The sequence below is a fragment of the Gobio gobio genome (genome assembly GCF_949357685.1).
Source record: "Gobio gobio genome assembly, chromosome: 1".
Taxonomy (NCBI): domain Eukaryota; kingdom Metazoa; phylum Chordata; class Actinopteri; order Cypriniformes; family Gobionidae; genus Gobio; species Gobio gobio.
In genome coordinates this window covers 13,139,682-13,155,245 of record NC_137097.1, presented here as the reverse complement: position 1 = coordinate 13,155,245, position 15,564 = coordinate 13,139,682, and the positions used below count along the sequence as shown (strand labels likewise).

At 41.5% G+C, this 15,564-nt stretch overlaps 2 protein-coding genes across 2 annotated transcripts in view; one reads left to right on the top strand and one right to left on the bottom strand.

Annotated features, from left to right (window-relative positions):
- The window catches only part of LOC307117103 (uncharacterized protein), a gene marked incomplete at both ends in the record, with an annotated part of 204,966 nt that overhangs the window by 127,115 nt on the left and 62,287 nt on the right, over positions 1-15,564 (bottom strand).
- LOC307131190 (uncharacterized protein) lies at positions 28-13,952 on the top strand. The gene is made up of 3 exons (XM_079824702.1): positions 28-95; positions 2,167-2,377; positions 12,251-13,952. Exons 2-3 carry the CDS (start codon positions 2,218-2,220, stop codon positions 13,594-13,596), a joined length of 1,506 nt encoding a protein of 501 aa, XP_079680828.1. The 5' UTR covers positions 28-95; positions 2,167-2,217; the 3' UTR covers positions 13,597-13,952.

Below are 15,564 nucleotides of genomic sequence, written 5' to 3'. Positions count from 1 at the left end.
AGCGTGTGTGAACGGGACTTTTATTTTGGTTTTGTGTGTGACGTCATAAGCCCGCGCCGCGCTCCCGCACGTGTTGTGATTTGGCTGGAGGAAAGGTTTGTGTTTTAAGCGTTTAAAATGTTTAAAACGATAGAAACCATCTTCAAAGTTTTACAGGCAGACTGAATTATGTATTATTAAACGTAACATTGCATTGCTTTATCTAACATTTATCAGCGTTGTGTGAGTAAAGTAACAGAATAAACACAAGAGTAACAGAAGCAGCGATTCATTTCTCTCTCAGTTCATCATATAAACATGAGTTCAGTCTCTGGAGAGTAGAGATGATGGAGAAACTGAGCTTTATCACACTCTCTAGTGTTCATTATTAGTGTGTAGTGCTAGTGTTGAGTGTCACTGAGACTGAACTAGAGCTGATAGAGACTCAGTTCATCATATAAACATGAGTTCAGTCTCTGGAGAGTAGAGATGATGGAGAAACTGAGCTTTTATCACACTCTCTAGTGTTCATTATTAGTGTGTAGTGCTAGTGTTGAGTGTTACTGAGACTGAACTAGAGCTGATAGAGACTCAGTTCATCATATAAACATGAGTTCAGTCTCTGGAGAGTAGAGATGATGGAGAAACTGAGCTTTATCACACTCTCTAGTGTTCATTATTAGTGTGTAGTGCTAGTGTTGAGTGTCACTGAGACTGAACTAGAGCTGATAGAGACTCAGTTCATCATATAAACATGAGTTCAGTCTCTGGAGAGTAGAGATGATGGAGAAACTGAGCTTTTATCACACTCTCTAGTGTTCATTATTAGTGTGTAGTGCTAGTGTTGAGTGTTACTGAGACTGAACTAGAGCTGATAGAGACTCAGTTCATCATATAAACATGAGTTCAGTCTCTGGAGAGTAAAGATGATGAGAGAAACTGAGCTTTATCACACTCTCTAGTGTTCATTATTAGTGTATAGTGCTAGTGTTGAGTGTTACTGAGACTGAACTAGAGCTGATAGAGACTCAGTTCATCATATAAACATGAGTTCAGTCTCTGGAGAGTAGAGATGATGGAGAAACTGAGCTTTATCACACTCTCTAGTGTTCATTATTAGTGTGTAGTGCTAGTGTTGAGTGTTACTGAGACTGAACTAGAGCTGATAGAGACTCAGTTCATCATATAAACATGAGTTCAGTCTCTGGAGAGTAGAGATGATGGAGAAACTGAGCTTTATCACACTCTCTAGTGTTCATTATTAGTGTGTAGTGCTAGTGTTGAGTGTGACTGAGACTGAACTAGAGCTGATAGAGACTCAGTTCATCATATAAACATGAGTTCAGTCTCTGGAGAGTAGAGATGATGGAGAAACTGAGCTTTATCACACTCTCTAGTGTTCATTATTAGTGTGTAGTGCTAGTGTTGAGTGTCACTGAGACTGAACTAGAGCTGATAGAGACTCAGTTCATCATATAAACATGAGTTCAGTCTCTGGAGAGAAACTGAGCTTTATCACACTCTCTAGTGTTCATTATTAGTGTGTAGTGCTAGTGTTGAGTGTGACTGAGACTGAACTAGAGCTGATAGAGACTCAGTTCATCATATAAACATGAGTTCAGTCTCTGGAGAGTAGAGATGATGGAGAAACTGAGCTTTATCACACTCTCTAGTGTTCATTATTAGTGTGTAGTGCTAGTGTTGAGTGTTACTGAGACTGAACTAGAGCTGATAGAGACTCAGTTCATCATATAAACATGAGTTCAGTCTCTGGAGAGTAGAGATGATGGAGAAACTGAGCTTTATCACACTCTCTAGTGTTCATTATTAGTGTGTAGTGCTAGTGTTGAGTGTTACTGAGACTGAACTAGAGCTGATAGAGACTCAGTTCATCATATAAACATGAGTTCAGTCTCTGGAGAGTAGAGATGATGAGAGAAACTGCGCTTTATTGAATCAATTGCTTTGGAAAATGACTCAGTGATTCAAAGCGCTTTATTATTTCTATCTTGATTTCTACAATCATTAAATAATATATAGTGTCTGTGTAATTTGATTTTTATTAGTTTGTAGTGCTAGTTTTGAGTGTTACTGAAACTGTTGATACTGAACTAGAGCTGATTGAGACACTCAGAGATTTAATGTGGATTTATTTTTCTTTCTGTTAATTATTCTCGTCTTAAACAGGACAAACACACAGAAAAACTCTTGGAGAAGTGACTGAGATCATTAATAAAGATGGTGTTGATTAAAGAGGAGAGTGAAGACCTGAGGATTGAAAATGTATTCAGTTTGAAACATGAAGAAACTGAGGAACAAACAGAGAAGGAGGAGAGTAAAGACGTGAAGATTGAAGAAACATTGAGAGTGAAACATGAAGAAACTGAAGAACAAACAGGTTGGTTTCATTCTCAAAGCCGAACTCAGTCATTTGATATTTTCAAGTCAACACGCTCACAGATCCTCTCATTATAACAAGCAAAGCTTATACTCAATGTAAATAATTGTTAGTGCTGTTAGATTCATTGGTTTATAGAGGGATTTTCTGTCAATCACTATAACAGCTGCACTGCTTGCTTTCTGTAGTCTAAACTACATTCAAAATTTGAAGAAAAGTTTTGTCATGTTTCTTAGAGGACCAACGTCCACATATACCGCAAAGTTTCAGGAATGACGAGCGCTTTTAATTGACTGAATCCGCTTTCCTGTTCCGCGAGTCGCTCCTGAAATGGCCTAGACCAGGTAAACCCAGCCCAAACTGCAGGCGATTTGATTTCGCCCTGTACCTCAGGCTGGAAACTTGTACATATTTCTATCCTGCTTCTGTTACAAATTTGCGGGGACCAATCAGAAACGATAAATGCCGTTTTGACGCTCTATGTGGCGTGACTGATCACTGATCACAGTTTAAGCGGCCGCGCCACGCGCACGTGCGAGAATACGATCATCTGTGAACGCGATCGATCATCTCATCTCATCATCTCTCTAAAGAATAAACATGAATGACCACCTGAAGGTATTGTAGCAACAATGAGTTTCGGGGAATAATTAATTCAAATGGTGTAAATATTCATGAGTCTATGAATGTGACTTGCTTGTTGTACAGGTCAATTTTATTTTATAACGGAACCTTTAATCATGTAAAAGTACCCCTTATCCAAAGTGATTCCTTCATCAATTGTCAATTTTGAAAACCTTAAGAAACATTAATCTGTTTGACCAGGACAAATAACACTCCTTATGTTTGCACAAATTGTATTACTGAAATAGTAACAAGAAAACCAAGCTTAGTTGGTAGCTAAGATCTTACATCTCATTGACTTCGAGCTTGTGAGCAAAACAATACAGATTCAGTTCAATGAAATTATTGGGTTTTAATAAAACAGCTTTGTAAAGTATACAAAGCTACGATTCACACGGGGTAAATATGCACATACATGTAGGAGAAAACAAACGATATGGTACCAACAAGGAAAAATCAAACTTAACGAAATGATATAAAGGGGAAGAGAATGATGGAAAGATAGAGTTAACAAGAAAGAGAGAGAGAGAGAGAGAGAGAGATAGAGAGGCAGTCCTGTCGCAAGAGACCTCAAGAAATTAACACTCCAGGAATAATTCAGACAACCCTTTACACGCAGTTTGTGAAATAAAAATACTTGCATTACTATGGCCTTTCGTGTGTAAGTGTCTGTGCTTGAGTCGTCAGGGTAGTTCTGTACGGATCTTCGGGTTCCAGGAGGATTTCTCTGAAGCTTTGGAAGGCTGCCGGTCTTTTATCCGTGGCGGGGAGGCCAAGGCTCTCTCTTGTGGTGACGGAATGCCCAGGGCTCTTTCCCTCAATGGCGAGAATGCAAAGAGTTAACGGTCAGTCCCCGTTCTTATGGTCGCCATGGCTAACGCCTTATTCTGGAGTGATCCAATCGCGCACGAGAGACCAAAGGCGCGAGTTTTTCATTGTCCTTTGTTCGTGGACAAGATTTGGACATCCTGCCAGATGCCAGTACTGCTACAGTATGCTGAGCAGGGACGTCACTAGGATCGGAAGACAGGGGAGGCTTAGCCCCCAGGGTATTTGTGACTTGCGCAAAATCTTTGCACTCATATCTAGAGCTACACTTATGTCAGCAACCAGTCAAGAAAACACGATATTAAAGGGATAGAAACTTCTGTCATCATTCCAAACCTGTATGAGTTTCTTTGTTCTGCTGAACACAAAAGAAGATATTTTGAAGAACGTTTGTAATCAAGCAGAGAGAGCAACCATTGACAACCATAGTAGGGGAAAAATACTATGGTAGTCAATGGTTGCTCTCTCTGCTTGGTTACAAACGTTCTTCTAAATATCTTCTTTTGTGTTCAGCAGAACAAAGAAACTCATACAGGTTTGGAACAACTTGAGGGTGAGTAAATGATGACAGAAGTTTCATTTTTTGGTGAACTATCCCTTTGTTAGGGCCCTAGACAGTCTAGGGTTAAACGGAACTTATAACAGAATAGGATTGGTGTGATGTGTGGAAGCTGCGAGGTTCAGTTCTCAACCCTAGTACTTCAACAAAACAACTGCAAACAACTCACTGTAACAATTAAGATTTTTTTATTGTAGTATGGGAGGATTGAGGCTTCAAGAGGGGGCAAGGCCAAAACAACAAACATAAAACCTCTAACTACTATTAGGGAGAAACTAACTAAACTACCAAAGAAAAGAAAAACAAATACAGTACAAATACGCTAACTCCCTAGCTAGCCTAAACAGGAGAAAACAGAATACAAAGAAAATGGCACCCACCTCTCTACTAATCCTTTTCCCAAATAGTTAACAATATAAACGTAATAGATAACAAATTATAACAAAAGTAGGTACAAACAGAATAACTTAAGGGTTCTCTTGTCGCAGGCACCAGTTACCACAAGAACATTAACACAATGAAAAACTCAATCAACAAGGGTTCTCTTTAAAGAAAAGAAAGAAAACTAGTAACATTAAAGTTGAGAAGCGAAGCCTCACAGCGAAGCCCTCCACACACACACACCCTGCTCAGTGGAAAGGTGCTGCTTAAATCCCCACAGTCTCCTCTCCTCCTCCAATCACAGCAGATCAATCACTTATTGGAGTCAGGTGGCAGCCATTACTTCCTGCTTACAGGAAATAGAGAGAAAATAGGAGAAGGGGAAGAAAACACAAAAACAAATACAAATACGTCCTTGGACGTAACACCCTTTAACAAGTGAAATGTGACAGACATATTCTCTTCATCAATTTCTTCTCTGTTAAAGAAAAATTATGTTAGCTTTTAGACACAGCAAAGCTGCATGGGGGAATTTCCTTAGGCCAGACTTTGCTCCTGATGAGTTACTATAAGCAATGCCTTAAATGCTCTCTGTCTGCTCATGTAAATGTCCTCTCTATATACGATAAGTTGTCCACAGAATGCTATTTAATTACACAGAACCGCATGTATTCAACCCACTTTTGAGCTAAAATACAATTATACAGCAGCTAAACCTAAATTGAGCTAAAGCTATACAAATACCACAGCTGTACAATTTTCACACCCTATACTAAATGTACCCTATACAATAGCCTACTCATCAAACATTCAGTGTAAGTGTAAACACATGACATAACATTATTTAATATTTGAATCACAGCTTCGACAACCCAAGTGCATTTTACCTCAAACTTGCGACTAGTTAACTTTCTAAAGTAGCAATCGCTTCTCGGGTCAACATTAACACACTGACAAAATTATATTCTGAATTAAAAATATTTTTATACCACTTTTTAATGTGTGATTGTGTAAAGGTGTTCACGAGATGCCAACCTTTCGCGAACTTGCTTTCAACGTCGAACACTCGTTCTCATGGAGACGGCGGTGTGCACGGAGGGGAGGGGCTGTGTGTGTGTGTGTGTGGCGCGGCGCGTATGTGTGAGAGACGCAGGGAAAGGAAATGCAGCTGAACATTATTTGCTCTATGAAAGACATTGATAAAGACAAAAACTAAAGACATTTAATCTATAATTTTATTTTATTTTAGTTAGTTTTGCCAAACACACATTACAGTTTTGGTTAGTTATCATTTTTTGTAATGCCTTGTTTTTATTTTTATTTCAGTTAACGACAACCCACCTAGTTTTCATTTTTCCGTTCGCTTTCGTTAACGATTATAACCTTGGTAACGATGAGACGAGATGAAGTTACTTGCAGTAGCGCTCCGGTCTGCAACACTGCATTATCTTGATAGCACAATGGCTCTTTGTACTTCTGTCCAACTTCAGACTTTTCGGCTATTTTTCTGTAGCTAGATATAAATTATTTGTATTATAACATTATAATGTGCAACAATATAAAAACACGATAACCATATTCTGACTCGTGTGTAGCCTATATGTAGCCTTTGTTCTGCACGATAACTGGCGCTCTCTGCTTTATTAGTTTTTTTTCCCGCTCGTGCTGCTTGAGCTTATAATGCTTGAAAACCTTAAGATATAAAAAATTAAAACCTTAAGATATAACGTAAGCTTGTTGTGTATACCTAATCATGAGTTGTTCAGAAATGGTGACGACAACTTGATGAATAAAAATATATATATATATGTCTTTCTCCTTTTATCAAAATAACGTAATTTAAATAAACGAATATTCAAATATTTGTTTTTTATGAGCCCAAATATTCGAATACAATATTTTGGAAAAATGCCCATCCCTACTGTTTTCATTAGGTGCGTTTACATGGAGCACTGTAATCGGTTTAAAAGTCCAAACCTAATGAAAATGCTGCAGATAAACACCTCAATCGGAATAAACTTAGATGAACCACGACTTTTAGCAATAAAATAGCTAAGTTACTGGATCACTTCATTATATTTCTCAGCAATGATGGGGTTACATCGCTATTTTTAAGTAATAAACGCACATCTTCGTTAACCCCTAGAAGTCTGAGCTGTTTTAGGGCCCTTTAGAAGTTTTGACATCCTCTAACATTTGTGTTTTTTTCAGTTGCTTATAAACACATCAATGGCAAACGTGTAATTACACTGTATTCAGCACAAACTGGGCTACCATAATATGTGAGCAACATGTATATACATGCTTGTATTTTTGAGAGAATAATGTTTATGCATAATTTTTGAAAAAACAAAAAAAATTGTTTTAAAATTAAGGCTTCAAAACACACAATAGATATGTGTTCACAAGACCTTTGATTATTGGGTGTTTTTGCATTGAGTTTTTGCTTCAAAATGATGTGAGAATCATTTAATATATTGTTTTATGTGAATGAGTAGGCTCATTTACATTTTGTAAAACACTTTTTGTTTACTCAGGCCTTATGCGAGTAGGTGTGAACGAACCATGAATAATGTTGTGATCACTCCTGAGAAACAAAGACCTGCATAATAATGAGCTGCATAATAAATGAGCTTCAGGTAGGCCTACTAGATTTTAAGTTTACTAGATAAGTACAGTAACAGTAAAAAAAAAAAAAGTTTTCTGGGGGAAAAATCTAAATGTTTTTTTACTTAAAGCAAGCTAAATTATCTGCCAAAAAAGAAACAAGATTTCAATCAGAAATGTTTTTGAAAGAAGAGCTAAAAAAAACTGTAATATTGTGACACTGAACCCAATTCAATATTCAATAAATACAAATAACTGAATAATTGGTAATGATGAATGTTATAAGTAAAATATTTGGGATTTAAAACAACATAATGCAATGCAATTATGATTTCAAACAGTATCTGGTGACTTTAGGTTGATTGGGACACTTTTTCCCTGTCATTTCAATGGCAAATATTTTCTGAATCATTTGGAAACGATTAAATACACACAATGCTCAAATATAATTTCAAGCTTCATTCAGAAACACGTGAAATGCATGAGCTAGCGCTAAGGCTATTGTCTGCTATATTGGTATCAAATACACTAATATATTTATTATACCAGTCTGTTATATTATATCAAATATATTAAAAACATTTATTAAAATTAAGATACAATTTATACAAAACGAAATTCACTGTAAAAAAGGCAATTAATACTCAAATATCATTTCTATCTTCAGTTAATTTATGAGACGCGTTCAATGCGGCTAAGTCTGTTATATTGACTTCTTATAAAATAAGAAGCAACTATATTAAAAACGTCTCGGTTACATATGTAACCCTCATTCCCTGAAGGAGGGAACGGAGACGTACGTCGGAACTGACCGACGAATTGGGATCTGATCTCAGAGACCAATCTACTTCGAGTGTGTTAAAAACGAGCCAATGGAGATTGGCATGCGATCCACGCATTCCACGCTCCGCCCCGCGGTGCGGGTATAAATAAGGAAGTGGAATGCTAGATCATTGCTTTTTTTCTGCTGAGGAGCCTAGCGGAAGCGCAGCACCTGGCGACGGGACGTACGTCTCTGTTCCCTCCTTCAGGTCCACCCAGTGTGACTATTTGATAACGCTGGGAAAGCGTGCCCGTCTCGGGAGAAGGTATGCTGCGGAGCCACATCCTTCAGTGGAAGGATTGGTGGCGGAATACACATATGGACTAACCGAGCAGGGTAGTGCAACATATGGCAGTCTCTGGGGTGGTTCCAACTTGGTTCCAGGGGGGAAAGAACACGCCCAGAGACGACAGAGCGGGCTCTGTCAAGGGAAATACACGTGGTTAGCCAAGTAGGTTAGCAGGTACCGTGGAAGAATACACATATGGGGTTGCCGTGAAGGAACCGCTACATCTGGAACCCAGCCTACACACACACGTTACACAAGCATACGGGTGCAGGCCTGGCGTCAGACGGCCGCAACGTCTGGCACCGCAGGGGTGACGGAGGAGCTCGACAGCGACCTCAGATGCTTCTGACTCCAAAGGAGGAGGTGGCGGGCGAGTTGGAACATGCAACAGGAGCGTAGACCACCCTGACGGTTGATGTACGCAACGGCTGCAGTGTTGTCCGTACGGACCAGTACATGCTTGCCACGTAGCGGCCCCTTGAGGCGGCGCAGTGCCAAGTGTACTGCTAACAACTCGAAAGCAATTGAGGTCCCGTCCACAGACCTGAAACTGCATGCCCGTTGTACGTGGCCCCCCAGCCTGTGGAAGAGGCATCCGTGAAGAGCACAACATGCCTGGACACTTGTTCTCAGGGCACCCCGGCCCGGAGAAACGAAGCGTCGGACCACAGGCTGAAAGTTTGGCGGCAGTAAGGAGTCACTGTGACCCGGTACTGGCTGCTCTGCCACACCCACCTCGGGACTCAGGCAATGAAGCCAGTGTTGAAGCGGTCTCATATGAAGCAATCCGGGCGGTGTTACCGCGGCTGCAGATGCCATATGCCCCAGGAGTCTCTGAAAAAATTTCAGTGGGACCGCTGTCCTGCCTTTGAATGAATTCAAGCAGTTCAACACCGACCGGACCCGCTCTTCCGTGAGGCGCGTTGTCTGGCTGACCGAATCCAGCTCCATACCGAGATAAGAGATCCTCTGTGTGGGACAGAGTTTGCTCTTCTCTCGGTTGACCCGAAGGCCCAACAGGCTGAGGTGACTGAGCACCATGTCCCTGTGTTCGCACAACTGCTCTCGAGACTGGGCAAGTATGAGCCAGTCGGCGAGATAGTTGAGGATGCGAACGCCGCGTTCTCTGAGCAGAACAATGGCTGCCTCTGCGACTTTCGTGAAGACGCGAGGCGACAGGGACAGCCCGAAGGGCAGGACTTTGTACTGATTTGCCTTCCCCTCGAACGCAAAGCGTAGGAACGGTCTGTGTCGAGGAGGGAAGAAACATGAAAGTATGCATCCTTCAGGTCGATCGCTGCGAACCAATCTTGGGGACGGATGCATTCAAAAATGCGTTTCTGCGTTAGCATCCGGAACGGGAGCTTGTGCAGGGCCCGATTCAGGATACGCAGGTCCAAGATTGGCTGTAACCCACCACCTTTCTTGGGTACCATGAAGTAGGGGCTGTAGAACCCCACCTTCATATCGGCTGGAGGAACTGGCTCGACCGGACTCAACCCCGTTTGAGGTTTCATAGTCTCGACTGCGCATCTCTAGAGCCGAGTGACACGCTGGGTTGCCGTGGCAACCCCCGCTGTCAGCCAGCGCCCGACGGCACACGGCGTGCTGAACGCTCAAGCCCTTACTAGAAGGCTTGAGATGAACAACGCGTCGACGTGACCATGCTCTCCTGAAAGCAATCTCACATGTTTATATGTGAGAGAGATCGTGGCCGTCAAATGAGGACAGGAAACGACCGCATCCAGAAACACACGGTTTGAATGACATCTTGAAGTAGACGCAGGGTCAAACCGTGTTGCTTTTTTATAAAGGAAAATTGCTCTTTTTATGTGATTAAGCACTCAGGGAGATGACCGCAGCACCACACAGTACAAAGGTCCAAGTCTGTGTGTGCACTCAAAAATGGAAACGCCAAGCGAACCAACTCTTTGATCTCAGTTGAAGCAGCCACCTGCTGAGACGCGCTGTCACACCCGCACTGGAAGCAGCAGTCATTCCTCTCACGAGACTCGTCGTTTACACTTCGTAGAAACAGGAAATATTCACTGTTCGGCTCTGAAAAGCAATGATCTAGCATTCCATTTACTTATTTATATCCGCGGGGCAGAGCGTGGAATGCGTGCATCGCATGCCAATCTCCATTGGCTCGTTTTTAACACACTTAAAGTAGATTGGTCTCTGAGATCAGATCCCAATTCGTCGGTCAGTTCCGACGTACGTCTGTGCTATGAAGTCCCTCCTTCAGAAATACATAACGAGTTCTGATTGTGCCAGCGGTTCCCGTGTTGTGATTCGACTGCAGCTTAGTGCACGTGTCCTGGTTCCTGTGTTGTGATTCGACAGCAGCTTAGCGCACATGGCACGGTTCCTGTGTTGTGATTCGACAGCAGCTTAGCGCGCTTAACTTGCACGGAAAGGTCACGCCTCTTAACGGGGAGATGCATGTGTTCAATGATCTCTACAGCGTTCCTGGGAAAGCCAAACAAAGGTGATTTGACTCCGGGATGAAAATAACAGCGTCTCGACGACATGGCGTCAAACAGTCAAACGCAACAGTTCCTCTTCTCCACGCGACCGTCCTCTTCTCCACGTGGGACAGCAACAAGACCATGCCCCCTATTTTGCGTATTCTTGTGGGCGGAGGTTAGTCTGTGTTACTGTTCTACTGACGTAGTTAAAGAAGAAAGTACCAGGATGTAGTCCAAGCCGGCCGTTCACTGTAGGCTTTGAAAGGGAACTTCTGTTAAATAAAATATCTCACTTGGCATTGAACTTTGAGCTTTATAATTTTACAGGTATTATTTATGCTCTAACAGCATCATTACACACTAACTAAAGTTTGAACAATGGGATCACGAAGAACGAGACCTTTAAGATACAATTTATATAAAATGAAAACAGGCCAAATAAATCTGGTCTAAACAGTCTTGCCGTGTTGCATCAGGATTTATATATTTTTTTATTAGTCTTTTTGCGTTTCATATTCACAGATGCTAACTGAATAAACTTACCACAATCAGCCCTGAATCAGCTTTCCATGAGGAGAATTATTACAGGATTATTACTCAAACCGATGTATCTGACCCATAGCTTCACTAGTTGTGTTTGTATGAGTTGATGTGTGTGTGGGCGTCAACACATGGATTGCCTGTATTTGAATCTGAATGAGCGTGCGGTCTGTGGGCGTGGCCGCATTAGCGGATAATGAGTGAGTAATGAGTTGACTGATATCTCTCACTTTTCACACAGATTACATAAACACAGAATATTTGTTTTCGTTTTGATTTACATGATTTAAAACCTGACATTTCAACATTTCTTTAGACATATGTCTCATGTTTGTATGTCAAGGTTTCACAAAACACAAAAAAAATAGAAACTTAACAGAATATAATGATGTATAACACTTGCATGAATGATAAAAAACGACAGAGTTATTTGAGTCTCTTTGGCACTGATAAGAAAAAAAGAGCAGATTGCACCGGTGCGACCGCTGACTCGAGGGGGTTAAGTTGTCCATGTTTTGTCAGTTGTCAAGAGGGCTGACCTCTTGTAACCAAGTAGCTCCCTTTTTAGGTACTAAATCGTCATCGGAGGCTGACATGCTGCTCTTCTAGTATACTCTCAGACAGGTGTTGTTGTTGTGCGTGCTAGAGAACGTAAATGCGCCAACTAGGATGGGTTATATATCATACTACCCTATACCCTGCTATTGATGCTTTAAATGTCTAAATTGTTTTATGTCTGTTTCTGCCCTAGATCTCATGGCATTGAAAGAGGCAAGTCATGAACTCAATGAAAGGGAAGAAGAGAAAGACCATTATGATAAACATCATGATTTCATGACTGGAGAAAGATCAACACAGGCTAAAAAGACTTCCTCACAAAAAAGAGCTCAAAAGACAGGAACTAAAAGTCATTTATCCTGCCCACAGTGTGGAAAGAGTTTCAGAAATAAAGGACACCTTAATGTTCACATGAGAACTCACACTGGAGAGAAGCCTTACACCTGCCAACAGTGTGGAAAGAGTTTCACTCATAAAGAAAGCCTTGACAGTCACATGAGAATTCACACTGGAGAGAAGCCTTACACCTGCCCACAGTGTGGAAAGAGTTTCACTCATAAAGGAACCCTTGAGAAACACATTCAAATTCACACCGGAGAGAAGCCGTACACCTGCCAACAGTGTGGAAAGAGTTTCACTCATAAAGGAACCCTTGAGAAACACATTAAAATTCACACTGGAGAGAAGCCTCACACCTGCCAACAGTGTGGAAAGAGTTTCACTCATAAAGGAACCCTTGAGAAACACATTCAAATTCACACTGGAGAGAAGCCGTACACCTGCCAACAGTGTGGAAAGAGTTTCACTCAAAAAGGAACCCTTGAGAAACACATTCAAGTTCACACTGGAGAGAAGCCTTACACCTGCCCACAGTGTGGAAAGAGTTTCACTCATAAAGGAACCCTTGAGAAACACATTCAAATTCACACTGGAGAGAAGCCGTACACCTGCCAACAGTGTGGAAAGAGTTTCACTCAAAAAGGAACCCTTGAGAAACACATTCAAGTTCACACTGGAGAGAAGCCTCACACCTGCCAACAGTGTGGAAAGAGTTTCAGAAATAAAGGACACCTTAATGTCCACATGAGAGTTCACACTGGAGAGAAACCTTACACCTGCCAACAATGTGGAAAGAGTTTCACTCATAAAGAAAGCCTTGACAGGCACATGAGAATTCACACTGGAGAGAAGCCTTACACCTGCCAACAGTGTGGCAAGAGTTTTACTCATAAAGAAAGCCTTGACAGGCACATGAGAATTCACACTGAAGAGAAACCTTACACCTGCCAACAGTGTGGAAAGAGTTTCAGACGTAAAGGAAACCTTAAAGTCCACATGCAAGTTCACACTGGAGAGAAGCCTTACACCTGCCAACAGTGTGGAAAGAGTTTCAATGAAAGAGGAAACCTTAATGTCCACATGAGAATTCACACTGGAGAGAAGCCTTACACCTGCACTCTGTGTGGGAATGGCTTCACACGGAAAATAAGCCTTAGGAGACACATGAATATTCACACTGGAGAAAAGCCGTTGACGTGATCAATTTTGAATTTTACAGTGTGGATCAGATTTAAAGATAACCTTAATGTCGAGGTCAGACTGCACGATTTTCAAACTGGTCGGATCACTGCTCTTTTCACACAGTGGTAGCATTCAGTCTCTGCTCTTTTTGTCCATATCGCCCCGGGCCTCCCTTAAACATATGCATCAGTGGAAAACATAGAGAAACTTGTTCAATTTCAAAATGGATGTCTTGTTGAGAACTTGTGACATATGCATTAGTAGAAAAACAACACTCTACACAATTCTTCCTTACAGGGATCTTCTGTCATGTGCAAACACAATTATGTGTTCAAAATGTTCTCTGAAACTAGTAAAATGTTAGTCTTCAAACTGTTTTAGTTGTCATCAGTGTGGAAAGAGTTTCCCATATCAAAGAGACCAGAAACAGCATTTGCAAACTCATTCTGGAAAGAAACTGCAGTGTTTATCTGTGTTACAAGGTTTAAAGAAGCAGCCATTTCAAAAATCAACTGATTTGTCTTTTGCCATCACGCTTACAAATACACCTGAAAAGTCATGCAGATCTGAGGCTCTGCCATTTCAAATGGCACCAGAAAATATGTATCTGTGTGAAATTAGGGCTATATTAAAGGTGCCCTAGAATGAAAAATTGAATTAACCATGGCATAGTTGAATAACAAGAGTTCAGTACATGGACATCACATACAGCGAGTCTCAAACACCATTGCTTCCTCCTTCATATGTAGTGCTGTTGTGCAACAGTCGGGATAATTAATATGTACGCCCCCAACATTTGCATATGCCAGCACAAATAAGGCCAAGCGGAACTGCACAGCCGAATCAAAGGGAGTTCTGCAGGTATTGTATTGTGAAGAAACAAGCGTCAGGTGAGGATAGCGAAAATGGCAGATCATGGAAATAAATGTTATGTTCCAGGCTGTGCAGGGGACGTGAGGACTTTTCATACCCTTCCCACAAAACAAAACTGTCAACAGGCATGGTTGATGTTTATCTATAACCAGATAATGCGACAATTTAATTCAAAGTGGTTCATTTGCTCAGCCCATTTCACCACTGACAGTTTTTCTAACCAGGGACAATATCAAACAGGCTTCGCTCCGCGTCTGATACTGGAGAAACGGCAATTCAAACTACACTCACCTAAGGGATTATTAGAAACACCATACTAATACTGTTTGACCCCCTTTCGCCTTCAGAACTGCCTTAATTCTACGTGGCATTGATTCAACAAGGTGCTGAAAGCATTCTTTAGAAATGTTGGCCCATATTGATAGGATAGCATCTTGCAGTTGATGGAGATTTTTGGTATGCACATCCAGGGCACGAAGCTCCCGTTCCACCACATCCCAAAGATGCTCTATTGGGTTGAGATCTGGTGACTGTGGGGGCCATTTTAGTACAGTGAACTCATTGTCATGTTCAAGAAACCAATTTGAAATGATTCGAGCTTTGTGACATTATCCTGCTGGAAGTAGCCATCAGAGGATGGGGACATGGTGGTCATAAAGGGATGGACATGGTCAGAAACAATGCTCAGGTAGGCCGTGGCATTTAAACGATGCCCAATTGGCACTAAAAGTGTGCCAAGAAAACATCCCCCACACCATTACACCACCACCACCAGCCTGCACAGTGGTAACAAGGCATGATGGATCCATGTTCTCATTCTGTTTACGCCAAATTCTGACTCTACCATCTGAATGCCTCAACAGAAATGGAGACTCATCAGACCAGGCAACATTTTTCCAGTCTTCAACTGTCCAATTTTGGTGAGCTTGTGCAAATTGTAGGCTCTTTTTCCTATTTGTAGTGGAGATGAGTGGTACCCGGTGGGGTCTTCTGCTGTTGTAGCCCATCCGCCTCAAGGTTGTGCGTGTTGTGGCTTCACAAATGCTTTGCTGCATACCTCGGTTGTAACGAGTGGTTATTTCAGTCAAAGTTGCTCTTCTATCAGCTTGAATC

Excerpts from the sequence above, each read along its gene's own strand:
- LOC307131190 (XM_079824702.1), top strand. The coding sequence starts at position 2,218 with ATGGTGTTGATTAAAGAGGAGAGTGAAGACCTGAGGATTGAAAATGTA. Across the intron at positions 2,378-12,250 it reads AGAAACTGAAGAACAAACAG|ATCTCATGGCATTGAAAGAG; the intron begins GTTGGTTTCATT and ends TTTCTGCCCTAG.